Source organism: Solanum stenotomum, unplaced genomic scaffold (assembly GCF_019186545.1).
Source record: "Solanum stenotomum isolate F172 unplaced genomic scaffold, ASM1918654v1 scaffold6733, whole genome shotgun sequence".
In the NCBI taxonomy this organism is placed as follows: Eukaryota; Viridiplantae; Streptophyta; class Magnoliopsida; order Solanales; family Solanaceae; genus Solanum; species Solanum stenotomum.
The window spans coordinates 537019-560609 of NW_026036338.1; the positions used below are offsets into that span (position 1 = coordinate 537019).

The window sequence follows — 23591 nt, forward strand, 5'->3', positions numbered from 1 at the left end:
TTGGTTTATATTCATATTGTAAATGTCTAATTAAAGAACATATTTATTTTTTAGAATGTGAATCAAAACTATGATTACAAATATAATAGAGCTAAAGAGAGTCAAATGAGTTCAATTGAATCCTTTTCAAAGAAAAATTGTATTGCGAAATTATGGAAAAAATAATTTAATTTATTCATACATTTTCTTGAATTCTTGATAAAAAAAGAAACAGATTTTAGTTTAATGATAAATAAGATTAAAAATTTGTATATCACATTTGAAACCCTATGTATAATATGTGAGATTTTGGTATCTTTTTGAATTCTTCTTTTATAAATTTATTGCTCTGCCACAATTAAGGGCATATATTAGATATTTTCAAAAAACTGTGCGCTTTTGACTTTAAAAAATATGTTTTTTTTTTTTTTGTGGAAATTCAAATAATATGTAAAACACATGAAAGAAATGTGCTATGAATATCTCATAAGTTTATTAAGGTAAAAGATTGTCTAACATATCATTAGTTCAAATTTAGCGCAAAGAAAATGCTTTTGCCACTTGAACCGTATACGGGAGACATGCACATGCGATTTTTTAAGGTTAGGGGCAGAGCCTTCGAGTTAGATTACTTACTATAAACAAGTATGTCAAAGTCATTCTTATTATCACTTTCTAATGCGATATATGATCAAAGGAAAAAGCAGCTTTGAACTGAAAGGTGAAAGTGTGGTTCCCCCTCAACTTCTGACTCTAATTCGGAGAATTCACTATAACTTTACATCCATCAAGATAGATCGATAAGCATAGGCATAAATTGAAATTTTGGATTGACTCCTATTTATTCTTTGAAAAAATTCATAGAGAATCAAAATTCACTTAGGCGAATCCTATTAGTCAAATGCCTCTTTTTCCTCCACAAGAGTTTGCTCCCAAAAAAAAGATTTTGAAAAAAACTAAATAAAAAATCTAAACCTCTACTCTATTTTAGAAACGAAAATCACATTTACTAAAATCGTATTTTGAAAAACACCTAAAAATCAAACTTATATGTAATTACATAATTAATATGTATATATTTAGCTAAGTAATTACTGGATCAATATGATCTATTGAATACAATTGAGAGGGTGCAATATAATTACACTATCTTAATTTGAATGGAAAGGTGAAAATTACATTGTGTAATCAAATACTTTAGTAACTATTTATATTGCTTTTTTATTTTCCGTTTGTCAAATATATATTAGTCTTTTAATATTATTTTTCTTTTTCTGTCTCTTATTTTCATCTTCTAGTCTTTTATTTTTCGTAATTATTACACACAATTACATTTTTATTAACTTTATTTTTAACTCATCAATATAAAAGTTTATAATGAAATAAATTCATATTTATCTTTTTTTTAAAAATGCAACAAATCATAAATTTCACACTATATTAATATGAGTTGGAATTTTTACCAATTCATAATTAAAATTTTTAATTAATTAATTTAATTTAAGATTTATTAATCATTAAAAGTTTGTATACTTCTTCATCGGAAAGAAAATTCCTTTCTTCCTTCATTCCCCTGAAAGAAAGAAAGAAAATTTCAATGCAGAAATAGGCGAAGAAAATATAGCGCAAGAATTGGGGAAAATATTGAGGAAGAAAAAGGGGGGAATCAACATTGAATAAATAATTATGGCATTTTCATGGCGTTTTATTGGACTATCTATTTTTGTTTTTCTTCTAAATGTATCATCAATAGCACATTCTGCTCCTACCAAGGCACATAGCTCTTGCAGCAATGAAATCAATATGGTAAATGTATTCAACCCTTTTCTTATATAGAGAAAATAAATTGTGGGGTTTGTTTTTTGGGTGGAAATTGTGTTAAAAATGTAATCTTTTATGGATTTTGTAGATTTTCTTATTTGATATTGTCATTTCTTGATTATGTGGAAAGTTATGATGGGGTTATGGATTTTTTTTGTTGTTTTCTCTTGAGGAATTTCAATAGTTAAGAATCTTTGTTTGGTATGGACATGTTGGTGGGAGGTGGTACGTATCTCGTGGAATTAGTTGAGCTGGCCTAGACACTGCGATTATCATTAAAAAAGCAATCTTTTTTGGGTAATGTTAATAAGATGATTTGAAATGGTGAGGATTGGGTTCATGCATTTGGTGGAATTTGTTATGAAACGGAGTTATTTGATATATTATGTTTTGATTCTGTGCCGGGGTGGCAGAGTTACTCAGTGGAATAGTTGAGGTGTGGGCAAGTTAGCTCGGACACCACCTCCATAAAAAAAGTTTAATTTGAGGTTCTTGTGTGTGTGTGTCTGTTATAAGATTGCTGTACAAGGATTTATTTAGCATTTATTATACTCCCTCCATTCACTTTTACTTGTCCATTTTGGACTTTGCACACCCCTTAAGAAACAATGATTGAAATGAGTATTTTACCACAATATCCAAGTTAGTTGATGTTTAGTCTCTGCTCTTTGGAAATGATTTGGAGAATAAGTAATTAATGTTAGGGGTAAAACATGAAAATAAATATGTTTTTCTCTTGATATGTTAAAAGTGACAAGTAAAACTGAAAATGTATTTTTAGTATAGTGGACAAGTAAAAGTGAATAGAGAGCATATATTTAGGATTGTATTTAGAAATAGTATGTATCGAAACTGCAACTTGATCATATCTTTAAGAGATTGCATTTAACATGTAGAAGATTGCTTTGGTCCATTTCTTAACTAGACTTGAAGTATTCTCTATTTTCATTCTGTTCTGCACATATAGAAACTTACCGTGCTAATCATTCTTTTCCTTTCTTTTGTTAAAGATGCTGGTGAAGTTGTGGGTTAATGGTGGTGAGGAAGATTCAATAGTTGGCTTGAGTGCGGCATTTGGGTCTGTATTACCCACTGATACTAATCGTGCCTCCAGGTTGCCTGCTGTTTATACACAACCTTTGAATGGCTGTTCTGCTTCCTCCACTAAGGTATTTACTCCACATTCCTTACACACCTTTACTTTTAGGTGGATATCCGAAACGAAACATTGTCCAAGTTGCTGCTTGATTAAATAATAGTCATAATTCTTTCGCGGCCCAAATTCGGTTCTTTTGATCTTTCTTGATGATCTTCCATCTCTCAGTTGTTAACTTGCGAATATTTGAAAACAATAGAATTCATACTTCTTTATGAGCCAAGTCCTGCTCTAAGAGGGAAGAATTGATGCAAATCTCAGCAAGGTTGAAAAGATTTAAGGAGCTGAATTGTGAACCAATCTCATTTATATCAAGGAGAAGTGAAGAACCAATTTAATTTTTTTTTTAATATAGTTTAGGTGAAAACATCTACATTTTAAGCCATTGACCATCTCTGTCTTCTATCAGGAAGTTAAAGTAATTCAAACTTCTTAACTCTGCATAGAACAACTTATTTTCAGCATATAAGAAAACTTAAGAGTAAGTTTCACTCGTGAAAATGGAAAGATACTTCTTTCTGGTGGATCGCAGTTGAGGGTTGAAATAGGAGAAAAGAGTATAAATGGAGATAGGTTGAGGATGATGTAGCACTATGTACAGGGTGGTGAAGGAATGATCTCTTGATAGCTCAAAATTAGCCACAATCTTTCCTTCTTCTTTTTGATTAATTTGATGAACTAAACACATACTAGATAAATAGTTAAATACCTTACTGAACAACCTTTTGTTCTGTCGTGAGTCTTGTCAACACCCTCACCCCTCTCTATACAGCAACTCATCTTCATATAAGCTATTGCTTAAATTGTTTATAAGTTTTTCAAGTTATAATCATTGTTTACATCATCTTCCAAAATTTAGATCTTTTTCTTCTTTTTTTTGTTTCATTTACAAAAGACTACATGACTTCATTTTCAACTTTCAAGATTTTATTTTAAACTATTTGTGTGATCAGCTATACTTTTAAGTTCTTGCTTAAAAACACCATATATTAGCCCAATTGCAAAAATATCAATTATATTAGCAATTTGTGAGTCTTAGTAATTCTGTTAGTTTTTTCTTTCTTCGAGCTTGTGTTAATTTTAGCGATACAAATACAACTGGTATTTTAGAGGAAAATAATCCTTTTCATGGTACTTTTCAGAAGTGGAACCAAATAGTAGTGTGGAGGAATTTCGAATTGTAAAATGATCTGATAGGGTTGCCACTAGAATCTACCAGAAGTTAACTATTACAAACTGATTTTACTTTGAACATCAAAGAAGTCTAAATTTGCTATATCTGTTTGGCTGTTGTACAAATAGGCTCGAGAATGTCCTATAAAAAGAAAATAATAGTGGTGTTGTTTGTTATACATTAATAATGCAGAAATATCATTTGTTCTAGTTATCAGGCTCTATTGCACTAGCTCGTCGCGGTGAATGTGAATTTATTACCAAGGCCACGGTTGCCCAAGAAGGAGGTGCAAGAGGTGTTGTGCTAATAAATAATGAAGGAGGTTGTAACCCTGACTCACATTGTCATCTTAGGTCTCAAGGTCTGTTTTATAGGTTTCCCTTCATCTCTTTCTGATATGACGCTGCTTTTTCTTGCATTTATTTAGGTCCTCTGGATATTGCTTGTCCTAATAATTCTACCATATCAAATGTAACCATTCCTGTTGTTTCAATTTCAAAAGAGGGGGCAGATATTATTGATAAATACATCAATTCAGGAAAGAAAGGTAAGCCCTGGCCTCATATATATTGCTTAGATGTTTTGATAACGGTTAGCTTTCTTTTGGATTCTAATTTTGGTTGTCAAGATGTTGATTAGCTTGTGTTGTAATCTACTTTTTTTATATTACATGCATTATAATTCATTTTAATGAGTGCTTTTGAAGTATCATTGAGATGTAATCCCATTTCTTGCTGGTTAACTTTTGGTGCAAACAAGAGGTCCTTGTTGCATATATAATTGGGTGTATTCTGTAGGAACCGTATGCCATTTGTGTATTTGTAGAAAGCTTTTAGATGATTCTTCATCTATTTATGGTTGGATCTCGATGATGTGCCTTCACCGCAAAAGGCATGTCAGGTTAATACTTTGAAAAAACAGTTAAGCAATGAGTTTGGGATGAAGGTTTAGTGTGATGCAACGAAGATAGAAGATCGGAGATTGATTTTCTCTTCAAAGTGTCAGTGGTAGCTGATGAGAATGTGGACTTAAATGCAGTGTTGGCTAACATCAAATGGCTTTTTTATTTGCAAACAATTATAGTGCCTCTGTAATTGATGCATATCTTTTGTTCTGATCTTATTTCTTGTTGTTTGTTTTATTTCACTTGGAATACTTTTGATATATGGAATCCTTTTCTTGATCCAGTGGAGCTGCTGTTATATTCGCCAGATCGCCCTATTGTGGACTACTCGGTGTCTTTCATATGGTTGATGGCTGTTGGAACAATCATTTGTGCAGCTCTTTGGAAAAAGTTTACTCAATCTAAGGAAAGTGACGACTATGAACTATCACAAGAGCCCCACTTCCCCCCCCCCCACACACAAAAAAAAAGCTGTCTGATATAATCTCAAATTTGACATGCTCAGCTTCTTATATTCTTTTAAATTCAGTTAGTAGCATTCTCAACATTGATTTTGTTTGGGCTATTTGTCTAAGCTTTTCAGCACTGCATCTTGATGATAATGTAGTAAATTTAGTTTACTCTGGCTGTTGGATTTTAGGTAACATAATTGGTAATAGTTGTTGGTCTTTCAAAACTTAGCTGCCTGCGTCACAAGAGCTGCCCCAGAAGTTAACATACATATGTCTGTGTAATCTTTTCACTACTCTGCCCTTCGCTTTTCCAAATAATTTATCCTTGATACATACTTCCTTTGGATACTTTAGTTCCTGACCAGTGCAATGCTTACATTTTCCCCTTCACTACCACTAATAGGGTGTCACCTACAAAGCATCTCCAGCGAAAAAAGAGGTATGCTGAAGCTAAACTGGATCCAGTAAGTCAAGAATTTAAAAGGAATGGAATAGAATGGGCTTTCTAAGTATACTTGGCCAGATTGATGGAAAAACTTTTGACATCGAGGAGATGGCTTGTTCTATAGATCCTTTTCCCTTAACGACAAAGGTAAAGGTGTGTGAGAGACATATTTATCCAGAGAAGAAATTGGAGAGGTCTTTCCCATTTTGGAGGATCTCAAAAACTGTCGACAATCTTTGTGGTGACAAGACTCAAATATTGAAGGCCTGTTTGGTTGGTGGAGCTACAATATATTGACTGAGTGGAAATGGTGTAGTGTTAGAAGACCTAATATTCTCAAGAGTGTCGCAAGGTGTGTAATTTTGAAAACTGCTATATTGAATATAGGGAAGAGGATGAGAAGGAATAGAAAAGCTTGATCAATCCCTCAAGCTTAGTTGGAAATTATAGTAATTACAAGTACTTACAATTTGGTAAGTGTATAATTCAAGATCAAATCAAATCAGATATAATCTGATTAAATCCCTAATCAAGCTAATAAAATTAAATAAACCCTAATCAATAAATCTTGTCATATCTTAACACACTAATTTTGCGGAACTCCTTGTTTGTGTTAAAATACAAATTATCTAGTATTGGAATGAAATATCCCCGAATAGAGCGGGGAATGGAACTGAAGATTCATATATGACCTTAGTTGATCTGATTTAAATATAGTTGAACGAGTGATCTATTTATATCTATGATTTATATTGGTTTTCCTATTTCTTTCTTGGTTTTCCTATTTCTAGTTCTTGTGTCAAATGTTGATAACACCCAATGATGCCTTGCTTGATTAATAGCTGTAATGTCTTAAAAAGTGTATGGTCTCCTTACAGGATGATGATATGACCGTCAAGGAGGAGGATGACAGTGAAATTCTGCACATTACTGCATGGACTGCTATTGGATTTGTCATCTCAGCATCCACATTTCTGGTGCTGCTTTACTTTTTCATGTCCACGTGGTTTGTCTGGCTGCTGATATTGCTTTTCTGTATCGGTGGAATCGAGGTATTCAAGTTCGTTCTTTCTCCTTCTTCTTTCGTCTAAGCCAATACAATTAGGTCTGATAAAACCATCTCATTTCATGGCACTGCTTATTTATGCTTTATTGTTGAATTAAGTTATAGTTTGGGGCCATGCATCTAGTATCTGACAAATGAGCAAGATAATGATATCATGCATCTGTTTGTATAGTATGCAAAGAAAATGGAATATAATGTCTAAAGATTTTTAGAAAAAATGTGTTTGTCAATGCCTAATAATATATAGTTTGATGTATTTTTTGAATTATTATGTTACTGAACTATAATATTCCTCCTTGCAATATTTTCCATGCCGTGTTTATAGTAGTTTTTCTTGCTAATCTAAAACTACTCAGGAAAATGATACAACTTTGTGCTTCGGTAGTAACTATTTCATAGCTGGTCTAATCTAGCATTCAAGTGGACAAATCTTTTGTCATGCTCCCACTCCCTGCCTTAGACTCCTGATAAAAATATTCAAAGAAGCTTCTAGGACAGGGAGTGCTAGCTCCTGGATGATGGATACAATCACATACCATGATGACTAACAAAGTAGATGATCAAAACAACTTTTTCTTCAGATCTAGGGAACTCTCAAGTCTTCACTAGTAATCATTGCTTCCCGAACTTCAAACGTAGAGCTTGGAAATAGATATAGATTTACAATTATTTAAAGGTTTTCCTCTCCTTAGAAAGGTTTTATAATGTTTTCCAACCAAAAATTCCAAATTGATCATTAAAGGGTTATCGTCCAGTGTTCAGCTCTCTCACATTTTGGCATAACACACTGGGACAACATCCTATGTAGGCCCACTCACTTGCCATGGAGATGTACTTGGTTTACATATTACTGGAAAAAAGGCACACACATGAGTGGATTACCTTTTCTATTCACTTGTTCCATATTACAAGGTTAAAATAGTTAAAAGTAAATGCCCATCAGTTTAATAGTTCAAATCAATCATTTGACTCTTGAATTGTGCTCCAAATGTTAAATGTTTCTTGATATGCAAAATTCATGCATTTCTGTGGAATTGTTGAATTTTCCTCTATAAGACTCTTAATCACCAGGCCAAATTTCCTTTTGGGCATGCGGAGTGAATTAGTAGCTTTGTAGTTGTAGTTATTTGAAACACATCAGCTGTGCCTAGTATATTGTTCTTTCATATTATCTTTTTAGTGGCCCTCTAATAATATTGTACTTGCACTCATCAAGCTCATTAATGGTAGGGGATCATTATGGGTAACATTGTCATGGAGCTATGCTTTCTTAACCGCAAAGTCAAGGGAATGCACCAGCTGATGAGGTGTATTAGGCTTAATATACTGGCTGCATCAAAGACCTTATGTTATTTATGATTCTAACTTCAGATCGTAGGAACAGTAGATTTTAGCCAACTTTTTGAGTCATAAATACATTTTCCATGATAATTGTGCCTTCCATAATCTTCTGAAAGGTTAACCTTTCCATCTGCTTATAGATGTAATATTGTAATTGTGATTAATATATGGACTTACAAATCCATATGCTTTAGTTAGCTTCCATTTTCTGTTAGTTGATATGCGCAAGTACATATGGTGCTTGGGAGGTTACTTACCTAAATTCTGACTACTTTTGATTACGCTTGATTTGTGCAGCATATGCACTTTCTACGTTTTGGAGCAAAACTAATTCTGGTTTGCATTTGGTCAACATTTTTTCTGGTTGTTGAATTTTTATTGTTTAATTTTTTGTTTCTTTCCAGGGACTGCATAACTGTATAGTGACGCTCATACTAAGGTATGATGTATTGACCCATTATGTCTATTTCATATTATGTACAGAATGTCTGATTAAATCCTTAACTATGCTTCATACAATCTTTTAAGCAGCAAATTTAGAGGTTGTGGAAAGAAAACATTGAATTTGCCGCTTGTTGGGGAGGTCACTATTCTGTCTCTAGTTGTCCTAACACTTTGTGTGGGATTTGCCATCTTCTGGGCAGTAAACAGGAAAGAATCATATTCTTGGGTTGGCCAAGACATTCTTGTAAGCTAATTTTATAATTTCCTCCTTAACTGAAAAACTGTTTGTGTGATGGACCTTTATTTGCAGTTGGATATTTAGTTGGTTTTATGCATCCTTATCACCAAGTCTCACTCTTCTAGATACTTACTCCAGCTGAAAACTGTTAAAAGTAAATGAAAACTTTATTTTCGCCAGGGGATTGCTTTGATGATCACTGTTCTGCAGTTGGCTCAATTGCCTAATATAAAGGTGTGTTTATAGCTTTTAAAATTCACCAGTGAACATAGTTGATTTCTTGTTTTGCTTTACCTATGTCTACTAATATACCTTTCATTTATGTCATTTCCTTTCTCTTTTAGGTTGCTACAGTGCTTCTCTGCTGCGCGTTTGTCTATGACATCTTCTGGGTTTTCCTATCTCCTGCTATATTCCATGACAGTGTTATGATTTCTGTAAGTTTTCTCTTTAGTTACAATTTTAAGCTGTACTGCTGATGTAGATATTTTGTCAAATCATATCATGAGTTAGATATCTAAATAAAGATTTGTATAAGAAAATGAAGAAAGTTAAATTAATTTAAATTTTTATTGTTTTTTAGTTTTGAGAAATGGTACTTTTTAGAAGCCAGAGGTTGGCAATGGAAGGTATGAACATAATGAATGTGTTCGGCTTTGCATTAATACACCATGTTTTATTTATTATACTCACACTTAATTATATGGATTTCACACCTATATACAGGTGTATCCTATTATCTCTTCCCAGTTTTCTTCCTCTTAATATTTTCAGCATGAAGCCTTTTTGGTCTTTGATCTCTAGAAAATTAAAAATTGTTCCCCTTTACAGGCAAGGTGGTGTTATACCACCTGTCTGTATGAAGTTTCAGTCTTTTTCTAGTTCCATTTTATAAGGTAGATAGGAAGGAGAACTTCCCTCTACTTGGTTTCTGTTCTTTCAAAATATGCCACTAATGTTGGGCATTAAAATTTTCTTTTACTCTGATGTCATTGCCTTCCTGCAACATGCATAAATGCACACCTTCAAAGTAGTAGCAGCTAAATAACCTTATTGAACACTTTTGGATATTTATCTTGTCGTTGTGGATTGTGGAACATTAACAAAATGCAACAAAATTATTTGATTGTTTTGCACAGGAACTAGGTAATGATTTTAATGAAGCTGCTCCGGATTGTTTAAAACATAAAGATGTACCTGTATGATTTAAATGTGCACACATGCATCTTTTATCTTTTGATGGTTTCAATGTTTTTTTTCTTGGTATATGTTAATTACATTTATGTGCTCAAAACTGGATGCTTTCATTATTAAGCTGGGTTAAACTCGCTTCTTGCCACACACTTCTTACCAGAAGATAATTTAGCTCTTCAGTATCTGTCACTAATTTTTCGGGTGGTTGGATTTGGCCTCTCTTGTAGGTTGCTAAAGGTAAGAAAGCTGGTGGAGAGTCAATCCCGATGCTTCTGAGAGTTCCTAAATTAACAGATCCTTATAAAGGATTTGATATGCTCGGTTTTGGGGATATTCTCTTCCCTGGTTTGCTAATTTGCTTTACATACAGGTATTTTTGCTCTTCAGTCATCTTGCAAAGATAATTGTTGCTCTCTTTTAGAAATGTAAAGATTAGCACATCACCTCGATTAAATGATAAGAAACTTCTATTTCGCTACCTACAATTCTCTACCTTTGTTCTTAAAGATATTCTTGTTATAGGCATCTATAAGGACAGTGAGTATATATGAATTTAGTCATGAATGTTTTGATATATGAAGCTCTAGGTTTCAATGGAAATTCTTATTTGTTATGCAAACATCTCTAATTATTCCAGTTTACAAGTGTTAAAATCATTCCGATGACAATGGTTAAAAAATGGGAAAACAAAAATTGGATAAATATTTGTAGGATTCAGCAGAGGATGTTTTCAAATCAACTTAGCGGCTCAGTTTGTCTAAATTCACTCGTTCTTTCTACAGAATGATGGCGATTTAGTTTTGACTTCTGATTTATCCCATTTGGACCTCTTGTTGATCTCCTTCTTGATATTTTTTGCAGATTTGATGAAGCTAAAAAGAAGGGGGTACTAAATGGATACTTCCTTTGGCTGATGATTGGTTATGGGACTGGTGGGTACCTCTCTTTTGTTTCTTCCTTCTTATTTTTTCTTTTATATGTTGTTCTTTTTGTTCTTTCTGCTTTTATATGCTCTTACTATGTTATTTCTTATCCAGACTCCACTTGTGTGATTATACGGGGTATTTTGTTGTTGTAGTGTGTTATTTCATATCCGTTTTGTCTTAATACATTACTGCTGCTCTTAGTTGTTTGAGACCACAAAAAGGGGTAAAATTGAGAAATAGCCTCATTTCATAATTGAAAATCATTTTGAGATTATCGCTCCAATGTACAATTCTTTCGTTCAATGCCTCTAATTATTCTAATAAAACCTCTGCTTATGATTCTGCACATATCTATGGAAATTGTTTTTGCGCCACATATGTTAGTTCTGATTTTTACGTGTGAATCATGTTTGATTATCTATCATTCTTTCTGAGTTTCTTTCTTTCCGTGTTTCTTTTTAATTCTTGTACTTTCTCCCTCCTTTTTTTCTTTTCTAATGCTGCATTTCGTTCATTCCTCGCCTTAATCAACCTAAAATCCGTGCAGGCCTTTGCATTACTTATGTGGGCTTGTTTTTGATGAATGGACATGGTCAACCTGCTCTCCTGTATCTCGTGCCATGCACATTAGGTATGACAAAATCGATGACCACTTAATTGAAATTGTTGTTTAGTTTTTTCATCGTTTTAAAACCTTTATCGTCTAGGAACTTGTGTGGTACTGGGGGCAGTGAGACGCGAATTGAAAGACCTTTGGACCAATTGCGATGAATCAAAACAAATGGCTGAAGCGCGTCTAGGAAGTGCTTGATAAAGTTTTTGAAGAATATAAAGGTGACAAAGCACAAGCCATTGGTATGTTTCATGCTGCAAAAGTTGTAAATAGAGTTTGAAGTTTTCCAAAGGAATACTTCACTATCCTTCTCTCTATGTATATTCAATCATTCAATTGATTAATTATGTAACATCACAAGAATCACAAAACAAGGAGAATGTTGTAACTCATTGAATTACTTTCAATAGTATATAATTCCCATTTTGTTTTACCATTTACAAATAGTAGAGAAGTTCCAATTTACTTTTGTACCAGGTAATTTACCCACGCTTTGTGCGGGCATAAATAATCTTTCTAAACTTTTGAACAACTTTTCCAATAATCGACAGTTATAAGAAAAAAAAGTAAATTTTAGTAGGTTTTAAAACATTTAACATAAATTAAATGATTTAACATTATCACATATTTAAAGAATTGTAAATATATATTGAATGATTAAAAATATCTTGAGATCTAATCATTTTTATCTTTTACATAATTTATCATAATATATGTTTGATGATATAATTGTGTTGTTAAAATTGAGTGATGTTTTTATATAGCAATTAAACATAATTTTTTCTATTTTTTTGTACATGAAAAATATAGAATCAGATAATTTTATGGTTAGAATAACTCCTTGTGAAAAAAAAAAAATTTATGTAAAAGTTTTCGATAATCAATATTAGTTATAAATACGTTAAGACCGTTAAAAATGTATACCACAACAACATAAATAAATTTTTTTAGAGACAATCTATTTGGCTGAGGTCAAACATTCACTACTTTTCGTTATTGTTACTTTGCTACTCTAACAAAATTTATAAAAAGGAGAAAAATTAATTTGAAACAACAGCAAAATAATATTGTTGACTCTTTTAGAAATTCATTCTTTATTAAAATGCTGCTTTGAAAATCCTTCTAGTTGCATTATGAAAGTACAAGTAGATCAAAATGTTGAATTCTAGACTCATGTTAAAAGAAATATTCTCGAACATTAAAAAAATTAAAAATGAGTCTAACCTAGATAATTCAAATGTTCAGCAATAACTTAGGACATAAAGGACAACAAACTATGTTAATAGACATATCTTTTGTAGCTTAAGATATTATTTTTATTCAGAGAATGTTTTGTTTCATATTCTTCAAATTAAGCTTGCCGAAAATAGTAATAACTCACACAAAAAATATTTAGAAGAGTTGAATGAGAAGGAAAAAAAGAAAAACTTTAAAAGGACGAAAGTTTTGTCCAAGTGAGCTCTCGTCACTAAAACAAACTATTGGTGGAGACTATTATCGATATTAGCAGCGACTGATTTTGCCACTAAAACATTCTTTTAGTGGTGGCATTATAGGCATTGGCAGTGTCTAATGTTGCCACTAAAACAATCTTTTAGTAGCGACTATTATAGGTATTAGCGGAGATTAATCTTGTCACTAAAACAAACTATTAGTGGAGACTATTATTGGCATTAGCAGCGACAAATGTTGCCACTAAAACATACTTTTGGTGGCGACTATTATAAGCATTAGCAGCGACTGATGGTGCCACTAAAACATACTTTTAGTGGCGACTATTATAGCCATTAGCAGCGACTAATGTTGCCACTAAAGTATTCTTCTAGTAGCAACTACTAATGTATTAGCAGCGACGAATGTTGCTTTTAGTAGCGACTATTATAGGCATTTGCAGCGACTAATATTGCCACTAAAACATACTTTTGGTGGCGACTATTATAGGCATTAGCAGCGACTGATGTTGCCACTAAACCATACTTTTAGAGGCGACTATTATAAGTATTCGCAGCGACTAATATTGCCACTAAAACATATTTTTGGTGGCGACTATTATAGCCATTTGCAGCAACTAATGTATCCACTAAAACATACTTTTGGTGGTGACTATTATAGGCATTAGCAGCGACTAATGTTGCCACTAAAACATTCTTTTAGTGGCGACTATTACAGGCATTTGCAGCGACGAATGTTGCCACTAAAACATTCTTTTATATATATAATGTTATGAAATTTATAAAATAATACTTATAACATATTAGTCATTTAAAGTAAAACACTACAAAGGAAGTGATAATTATAACATTTTATCATTTATCTTTCAATCAATCATCTTTAATTTGATTTTATAATTTTTTATTTTGCTTCCAGGAAGTGTTACTATTCGACATTTTTGAGGAATCAAATGCATAAACTGGTAGTACTAAATATTCTAATAAATAAATAATTGTTGGTGTAGAGATAAATAAATTGTAAAAGATTGAAAAAAATAAACAAATATTCTAATTCTAGCGTGTAGAAAGTTCAGCACTATCTTTGTGTTTTACATATATCATTTTGAAGTTCCCATTTAAATGTATCGTAAGTAATTATTAAAATGAAAATTAAATGGAAAATGTATCATATTGGACAACAATTCAACTCATTATATATACTTGAAAGGAAAAAATATTACACAAAACTATTCAGTTTGTCTGGTTGTTTTTTAAAAATTAACACACCAGAGTGATGAAGTTCAATTTGAAACTACACTTCCATTCCACACAGTGTCGAAAACACGTCTATTACTTCAAGAAAAATATTTACAACTTGCAGTAAACATGAGAAATCTGTCCATACTTCATATTAAATATGAACAATTAATTTATTGTGTAGTTATCTATTTCTTTGGGATTAAAAGATGTTGCAGTCTAGTCATTTTCCTCTATAGGTCATCTGGCACATCCTTGAACTTATGTCAAAAGTTTATTAATTTTTGTCTTCTTTTCCTGGTTCACTTTGCACATCAAGGTGCGATAAAATTTTTAAGATCTTTATGTGTTTACAATGACATATCAAATTTGAATTTTGACTTCAAGATATGGTAGTACAGATCTTTAAGGAATTCTTTTACTCTACTTTCAACAGTTTTAGTAGAGAAAACTTGCATGAATACTCAATTAACGTGTGTTATTTAATCTGTACTAACAAATACTTATAATAATAACTTTGAAGAAACATAAACAACAAATTTTAAAAGATATACTCAAAAACAATAATTAATAAAATAAACATAAATTAATGACTGTGAAAAAAAAAATCAAGATATGTAACAATAGAATGAAACAGAAAGGAAAAAATTGAGCCCACTAAATGCATTGTGTACCCTTAGGAAAATTATTCCCCTTCAGTATCCGAGATTTAAAGGAATAGATCCTCTCAGGATATGACGATTCCATTCATCATTGTATTGATACAAAAAACAATGGTAAAGTGAGTCACTGAACAGGAGCAAAAGAAGAAGTAGTACAAAAATTTTGTTGTTTTAAAATGAGAGAAAATCTCTATATTTATAAGCAACAAAGAATAGTGTGAACAAATATTTATTGTGTCTTATCAGAAAGGTCACAACTCTTTCGGAAAGGTCACAACTTTTCATAAAAGTCGCAACTATTCATAAAAGTCACAACTCTTCAAAAAAGTCACAATTCTTCAAAAAAGTCACAACTCTTCATAAAAGTCACAATTTTTCATAAAAGTCGCAACTTTTCATAAAAGTCACAAATTTTCATAAAAAGGAAAGACTAATTTTGGAAATAAATAAATTAAAAGGGAATCCTGGATTTTGGTGACGCCACGTAGGCAGGCCTAAGGTTCTCTTTTATATATATACTAGTAAAATTACCCGCGTTTCGTGTGAGAATTTAATATCACGGAATTTATAAAATAATACTTAAAACATATCAGACATTAAAACTAAAACACTATATTATCTTACATACAAGATTACATAGTAACAGACATTAATAATGTAAAGAAAAATGAAAATTATTACATCTTATCATTTAGCTTAATAACATAAGCATAAATTATAAATTAATGATTGTCAAAATATATACTAGGATCTGTAACATAAACAATAGTGTCAGTGAGCCACTCAACATCAAAGTATACAAATATTTAATTGGGAAGAAGAAGAAGAAGAAGAGGTTCAGAATTTTCGTTGTGTTAAAATGAAAGGAAATCCCTCTATTTATTGACAACAAAGGGTAATGTGGACAAATGTTTATTGTGCCTTATCAAAAATGTTACAATTATTTGGAAAAGTTACAACACTTCGGAAATGTCACAACCTTTCATAATAGTCACAACTTTTCATAAAAGTCGCAACTTTTCATTAAAGTCGCAACTCTTCATAAAAATCACAATTTTTCATAAAAGTCACAACTCTTCATTAAAGTCGCAACTTTTCATAAAAGAGAAGACTAATTTTGTAAATAAATAAATTAAAAGAGAATTCTGGTTTGTGGTGTCGACACGTAGACAAGCCTAAGGTTCTCTATTATATATATATATATATATATAATATGATATGATGATTAGCAGATGTTAACCTTTTGATACTCCTTTTTGGGACTCCTTTGGACATTTTGTGAATTCCAAAACGAGGTTCAAATTATTACATAGACAAAATTACTAGGCGATTTCTTCCTATTTGTCCTAATATTGGTGTACAAATTTATCTGGTATCTATTGATGGTGGGAGGTAACAAATACCCTATGAAATTAGTAGAGTTGTTGGTGGGAGGTGACAAATATGAAGTATTTCGTGGAATTAGTTAAGGTGCATGCAAGTTGATCTGGGCATAAAAATAAAAAATAAAAAAATCCCTCACATGGATTTAATTAAAGATCTAGTGTATACCATAAAAACTTATAATANGTTCCACAAGCTTCGAAACCATAACTGGAACTACTCCTAACTCATCCTGAGCTAGGATTTATGACTGCTCAAAGTTGGCCAAAAACTCACTGATTTCCACACTTAGCCAAATTTCCAGATTTTTGAACTTAGCCAAATTTCCAGATTTTAAATTTTTCCAAAAAAATGACTATTTCCAAATTTCAAGCTTCTTCATATTCATTTTAAATTGTCGGATGTTACATTAGTAGAGAAAACTTGCATGATACTTAATTAACGCGTGTTATTTAATATGTACTAACAAATACTTATAATAATAACTTTGAAGAAACATAAACAACAAAGTTTAAAAGATATACTAAAAAACAACAATTAATAAAATAAGCATAAATTAATGACTGTAAAAAAAATATATATCAAGATCTGTAACAATGGAATGAAACATAAAAGAAAAAATTGAGCCCACTAAATGCATAGTGTACCCTTAAGAAAATTATCCCCCTCTAGTACCCGAGGTTTAAAGAAATAGATCATCTCAGGATAGGACGATTCTATTCACCAATGTATTTATACAAAAAACAATGGTGAAGTGAGTTACTCAACATGAGCAAAGTACACGAATATTTAATTGTGCAAAAGAAGAAGAATTAGTTCAGAATTTTCGTTGTTTTAAAATGAGAGGAAATCTCTCTATTTTTAAACAACAAAGGGTAGTATGAACAAATATTTATTGTGCCTTATCAGAAAGGTCACAACTCTGTCGGAAAGGTCACAACCTTTCATAAAAGTCACAACTTTTCATAAAAGTCGCAACTCTTCATAAAAGTCACAACTCTTCAAAAAAGTCGCAATTTTTCATAAAAGTCGCATTTTTTCATAAAAGTCACAAATTTTCATAACAGGGGAAGACTAGTTTTGGAAATAAATAAATTAAAAGGGAATCCTGGATTCTGGTGGCGCCACATAAGCGGGCCTAAGGTTCTCTTTTATATATATACTAGTAAAATTACTCGCGCTTCGCACGGGAATTTAATTTCACAGAATTTATAAAATAATACTTAAAACCTATCAGACATTAAAACTAAACATTATATTATCTTACATACAAGATTACGTAGTAACAAACATTAATAATGTAGACAAAAATGAAAATTATTTCATTTTATTATTTAGCCTAAATAACATTAGCATAAATTATTAATTAATGATTGTAAAAATACATATCAGGATCTGTAACATAAGCAATAGTGTCAGTGAGCCACTCAACATGATCAAAGTATACAAATATTTAATTAGGAGGTTCAAAATTTTCGTTGTGTTAAAATGAGAGGAAATACTTCTATTTATTGACAACAAAGGGTAGTGTGGACAAATGTTATTGTGCCTTATCAGAAATGTTACAACTATTTGAAAAGGTTGCAACACTTCGGAAAGGTCACAACCTTTCATAAAAGTTGCAACTCTTCATTAAAGTCGCAACTCTTCATAAAAGTCACAAATTTTTCATAAAAGTCACAACTCTTCAATAAAAGTCGCAACTTTTCATTAAAGTCACAACTTTTCATAAAAAAGAAGGCTAATTTTGGAAATAAATAAATTAAAAGGGAATCCTGGTTTGTGGTATCGCCACGTAGGTGGGCCTAAGATTCTTTATATATATATATGATATGATGATTAGCAGATGTTAACCTTTTGATACTCCTTTTTGGGACTCTTTTGGACATTGTGTGAATTCCAAAACGAGGTTCAAATTATTACATAGACAAAATCACTAGGCGATTTCTTCCTATTTGTCCTAATCTTGGTGTACAAATTTATTTGGTATCTATTGATGGTGGGAGGTAACAAATACCCTATGAAATTAGTTGAGTTGTTGGTGAGAGGTGACAAGTATAAAGTATTTCGTGGAATTAGTTAAGGTGCATGCAAGTTGATCTGGACATAAAAAAAAAAAAAAAGATCCCTCACATGGATTTAATTAAAGATCTAGTGTATACCATAAAAACTTATAATATTACTAGTGGAACTTTTATTTCATTTCAAAAGAGGGAAAGAATATATAGCGTCAGCCTTTGTTGAAAGTGAAAAAGTATTTTCCAAATTCCATACACATTGGTATCGTAGAACAACAAACACTATTCTTCTTCTTCAACAACTTTGAGCTTCAGATATGAAATCGTCTTTGTTACGAGTACAAATCCAAATTTAATCGGAGTAAAGAAGTGAAAGAAGCATCCAGGAATTAGCATTGCAGTACTACGTACCTCTGGTTTTCTACTCATTTGAGCATGTAAGTTTGAATTTACAAATCTTTGGGCAATTGTTTATAAATTTTATGCAGAGCGTGTCTTTTTTGGTTTTTGAAATTCTATCAGAAGTTATAAAGTTCTGAAATTTTGGGAAAAGAAATTACTTATTCCGTTTACTTTTACTTGTTTGGACTTTGCAGATGCTTAAGAAACAATAATTGATATGAGTATTTTTACAATATTAAGTATTGGAAAATGATTAGGGAAATAAGTAATTAATACTCCATGTTAAAACATGGGAAAAAATCGTCTTTATTTTATATGTTAGAATTGACAAATAAAAATTAAAATCTATTTTTGGAATAATGGACAAGTAAAAGTGAACCGAGGGAGTATTAGGTTAAGATCTTCAAAATTATGGTCAGCTGAGCTATTTGTTCTTCCAAGATGTAGCATAAAAGAGTTCTGCTACATTCATGTTAAGAAAAGAAGAAGATGAATGCACTACGCTATAATGTGTGTCTATATATAGCTTATACCCAAAAAAAAAGAAGGGAAAAGGGTCTCATATCCCCCCTCAACTTTGCGATTTAGAGATGATATATCCCTCGTTACAAAAGTAGCTCACATATAACCCCTATCGTTACATAAATGGACCTGATTATTTGATAGGCCTAGTAGATTAGTTAACTTTGACTTATTTGCCAATCTATTTATTCTAGGGCAAGCAATCAGTTCTAATATAGTTATTTCTACTTCTACCAGCAGTAAAGAGATCAAGATAACTGACATGGAAAACGTTCTGAAGGGTGAAAGAACTTCCACCTCAATTGATGAGGAAGTGGTTGGTTTTAAGGATGATGCTGAAAACATAATTCAACAATTGACGGGTGGAACGAAGGAACTAGACATTGTCTCGATTGTTGGAATGCCAGGACTAGGCAAAACAACTTTGGCTACAATGGTTTTCACTCATCATTGTATTGATAAACACTTTGACGTTCGAGCATGGTGCTCTATTTCAAAAGAATATAATTTGAGGAAGGTGTTCTTAGAGATTCTTAAACAAGTTGTAGGCAGTGTGGATGGTATACGAAATGAAGACATGCCAGACAAGCTGCGCAAGAGTCTAATGCACAAGAGATACCTCATTGTTTTAGATGATATATGGGAAGTTGAGGCTTGGGAAGAGTTGCAGTTATCTTTCCCCGATGATGAAAATGGAAGCAGAGTAGTGCTAACAACTCGAGATGAGGAAGTGGCTAGGCAGCTTAAGCACCACAGTGATCCATATTTTCTTCGATTTCTCACTGTGGATGAGAGCTGGGACTTAATTCAGAAGAAAGTATTTCAAGGAGAGATTTGTCCCCCAGAGCTACTTAAAATAGGATTACAAGTTGCTGAAAACTGCAAGGGATTACCTCTTGTGATTGTTTTGATTGCTGGAATTATTGCAAAGCAAAGGGAAGCCTCTTTGTGGCTTGGGTTCGCAGAAGATTTAAGTTCCCATGTATTAGAAGAGCAAAGCATGAAGATAATAGAATCAAGTTATGACCATTTGGAGGACCATTTAAAATCTTGCCTGCTTTACATGGGATTGTTTCCAGAAGACCATCAATTTCCAGTATTCAATTTGCTAAACTTGTGGATAGCGGAAAATTTTATACACAGTGTGGACACAGAGAATGTTGAAGAAGCATCTAAAATTTGCTTGAATGATCTAGTGAACAGAAGCTTAGTTATTGTTTCTCGAAGGAGAGAAGATAACGGTGAGATAGAATACTGCACTGTTCATGATGTAGTGCATGAGTTTTGCATGAGGAAACTTACAAAAGAAAAGTTTATGCAGTACCGGCCTTCAAAGGAACCCCAATATATTAGGTTTATCCATGATGATCTTGTTCACCAATTGTTGCAGTATACAAAATCATTGGATAGGATTCCAATGTTGGCAGGCTTGAAGGAAGGAGAGTCTTTTGCTCAATGTCATGATAGGTCTCTTAAGTTTATTGCTCATCCAAAGTCCCGTGTTTGGGAAAAGACTTTTCCTTTACTCGATAACTTAAGATTTATTCGGGTGTTGCATTTGTCAGATGTCTATTTGGAAAGACGTTCTTGGACTACAGCAGTGCAAGCAGTAACTCACTTGAGATATCTTGCAATTTGTACCCAAGAATTTGATTTCCAGTGGGTATCACACCTACGCTATCTACAAACTTTGCAGGTGGTGGGGAATAGTGATTTTTCAAGGCGTTTCGAGACATCCCCTTCTATTTGGAATATACAGGATTTTTCCTTCAAATGGGAAGACAATGATCGAGCACTGTTCGAAGAATCTTCATCAACTTTGTTACCAGACTTGAAGACTTTTGGGAAGTGTCGTATATACTTGGCTGATAAGACTCCGGAGTTCTGGTGGAGATTTCCAAATATTGAACAACTCAAGCTCCACTTTATTGAACCAGGTTATGAAGTTGATATGCCTAATCTTGAAGAACTCCCACTTCAATCTCTCGAACTGTGTTTTTCACGCCCGATTTCAGGCTACAAATCCATTGGACAGGCCCGCTGTGTTGTCTTCCCTTCAAATCTAAAGGATTTGTCCCTTGATAGACTTTGCCTAACAGAAGAAGCTTTTTCACAACTTGCAAGTCTGCGAAACCTTGAAAGTCTCAAACTACGTAATATATACTTTAAGCCGGAAAGTAGATTCAGGCAGGCTGGATATAGCATATGTTGGGATGTCAGTGATTATGAGTTCCTAGCACTCAAATACTTTCTTTTACAGAATATTCTCGTGACAGAATGGCGCTCCTCAGAGTCATCCTTCCCTGTGCTGGAGAAATTAATTATAAACAAATGCACAATTCAGTGTGATCAGATCCCTTCTAGCTTTGTGGATATCCCGACATTGAAGTTGATTAAGTTGATTGGCTGCAACTACTCACTTGAGAAGTCAGCTTTCAACATTAAAAATGAAGTGGAAGAGATCGCAGGATGTGATAGTCTCCAAGTTCATATTCAGTATCAACCAGACAGTAAGTTATATCATTAAGTGCCAGTTTAACCATGGATAGTATTCCAGAAAACTATTTGGACTTGAGAGAAACTTTATTTAGGTAAAAAATAATTCATTCAGGTAACATTTTGATTTTTCTCTCTATTTTTCTTTCTTTCTTTATAGGATATGCAGATGCAGATTTTGCAGCAGAATGCTTCAGTGTTTGGGATCAAGAAAACAACCGTAGCTCACTGACGCCTTTTGACTTGAGGTTGCAAATGACTTATGTTCCCATGTTTGTAATGACCTATTAGTTTGTTTTGAGTTTTAGAATCCCTTTCCCTATTTGAGACTTGCAGTATGTTCATTTGGTGTTTTATGACTTGTGGGTATGGGGGGGCATGGGTTCCAAGAGGCTCAGATGAATTTTGGAATGTTAGAACCGAAGTCAATGTTGTGATGAGACGGGCTCGAATTCAAGATTTGAGTAGGTTCATAGGATGAGTTTGAACTTGTACATATGTTTGCACTGCAACTCGAGAGGTTCAGTGAGATTTGGCCTTTTGGGTGCTAATATCCTATTTCAGTTGTACCCGTTTTTTTTTTACTAGTGCATCAGGTTTTTGTGCTTTGTGATCATGGGAGGAGGAGTGGTGATCGCGTAGGGTTGTTTTACCTGGGATTGGTTGACACAATTGTGGTAAAGAATCAGCTTTACTTATATCGCATCATAACTCTTATTCGCGCATTTTATTTAGTTGTTGGGTTGAATCTGTGCATATCTTCTCTGTAGGTTGGTTCTGTGCATTTTTTTTATAACAATGTTCAGTTAGATATACTTCTATGTTGTTATTCTATGTCTGTTGAGATCACATATGCTAATCAGGATGGAACACAAGCATTTGAAAGACCAACCCTCATTACTATCAATGATACTTGTTGAATACACGTTATATTTTGTACTCATACTACACTTATTGCATTTTTTGTACAGTAATGTATACCCGTGATAGTGGCTGTCATGACTGAGTTTAGAGTTTGCTTGGAGATGTCAGGGTGAGCTACTTGGCTAGTTCGTAGCATTGTGGACTCACTCTCTTATTTTAATTTACTGGTAATGTTCTGTTTTCATCCAGTGTATCAAGAAGTACCCCTGAGAATTCTCCAGGTGAGATCCATTGAGAGACTTAATCGGGCATTCTTCGAGTTCGAGGATGATGATGGTTGCTTCTGGGCGGGGGAGGAGCCATTTAGAGCCAAGGGGTTCGTCTGAACCATCTTTGACGAAAACTTACACTGTTATATATAGTAAATGTGTAATACTTTGACTTCTTCATGTGTTTACTTTTTCATATTTTGAAACTCTTAGTAAAAGTCAAGGTTCCGCTATTGCTTCTGGGATGAAAAATATTGCAGATGTTGATTAAATTGAGGAGATGCACGAAGTCAACTTGAGGATTCAGCTCTGAACATTAAAGAAGAAGTAGAAGGGTGTGTTTGGTATGAAGGAAAATGTTTTCCTTTTTCTCATGTTTGGTTGGTGAATAGAAATATTTTCCGGAAAAGATTTTTAGTGTTTGATTTATGAATGAAAAATATTTTTGAGAAATATCTTTTATTTTTACTAGAGTAGAAAATAATTTTTGAAATTGAAAATATTTTTTAAAAACAAACTTAATTTTTTTTTTTGG

The 23591-nt window shown here is 32.7% G+C and overlaps 2 protein-coding genes across 2 annotated transcripts; both read left to right on the forward strand.

Moving 5' to 3' along the window:
- Nucleotides 1–1566: 1566 nt before the first annotated feature.
- LOC125852945 (signal peptide peptidase-like 5) lies at nt 1567–12185 on the forward strand. The gene is made up of 14 exons (XM_049532632.1): nt 1567–1785; nt 2811–2969; nt 4341–4452; nt 4558–4677; nt 5319–5438; nt 6808–6983; nt 8743–8777; nt 8870–9026; nt 9201–9254; nt 9365–9457; nt 10442–10584; nt 11076–11146; nt 11688–11771; nt 11848–12185. Exons 1-14 carry the CDS (start codon nt 1666–1668, stop codon nt 11949–11951), a joined length of 1548 nt encoding a protein of 515 aa, XP_049388589.1. The 5' UTR covers nt 1567–1665; the 3' UTR covers nt 11952–12185.
- Nucleotides 12186–19665: 7480 nt separating this feature from the next.
- On the forward strand, nt 19666–22231 carry LOC125852934 (putative late blight resistance protein homolog R1A-4). The gene is made up of 2 exons (XM_049532621.1): nt 19666–21937; nt 22084–22231. The coding sequence occupies exons 1-2, from the start codon at nt 19690–19692 to the stop codon at nt 22212–22214; spliced, it is 2379 nt and encodes a 792-aa protein (XP_049388578.1). The 5' UTR covers nt 19666–19689; the 3' UTR covers nt 22215–22231.
- The last annotated feature ends 1360 nt before the right edge of the window (nt 22232–23591 follow it).

Coding starts and splice junctions, on each gene's coding strand:
- LOC125852945 (XM_049532632.1), top strand. CDS start 1,666: ATGGCATTTTCATGGCGTTTTATTGGACTATCTATTTTTGTTTTTCTT. Junction 4,678..5,318: donor CATCAATTCAGGAAAGAAAG/GTAAGCCCTGGC, acceptor TTCTTGATCCAG/TGGAGCTGCTGTTATATTCG. Junction 8,778..8,869: donor ATAGTGACGCTCATACTAAG/GTATGATGTATT, acceptor TCTTTTAAGCAG/CAAATTTAGAGGTTGTGGAA.
- LOC125852934 (XM_049532621.1), top strand. CDS start 19,690: ATGGAAAACGTTCTGAAGGGTGAAAGAACTTCCACCTCAATTGATGAG. Junction 21,938..22,083: donor TATTCAGTATCAACCAGACA/GTAAGTTATATC, acceptor CTTTCTTTATAG/GATATGCAGATGCAGATTTT.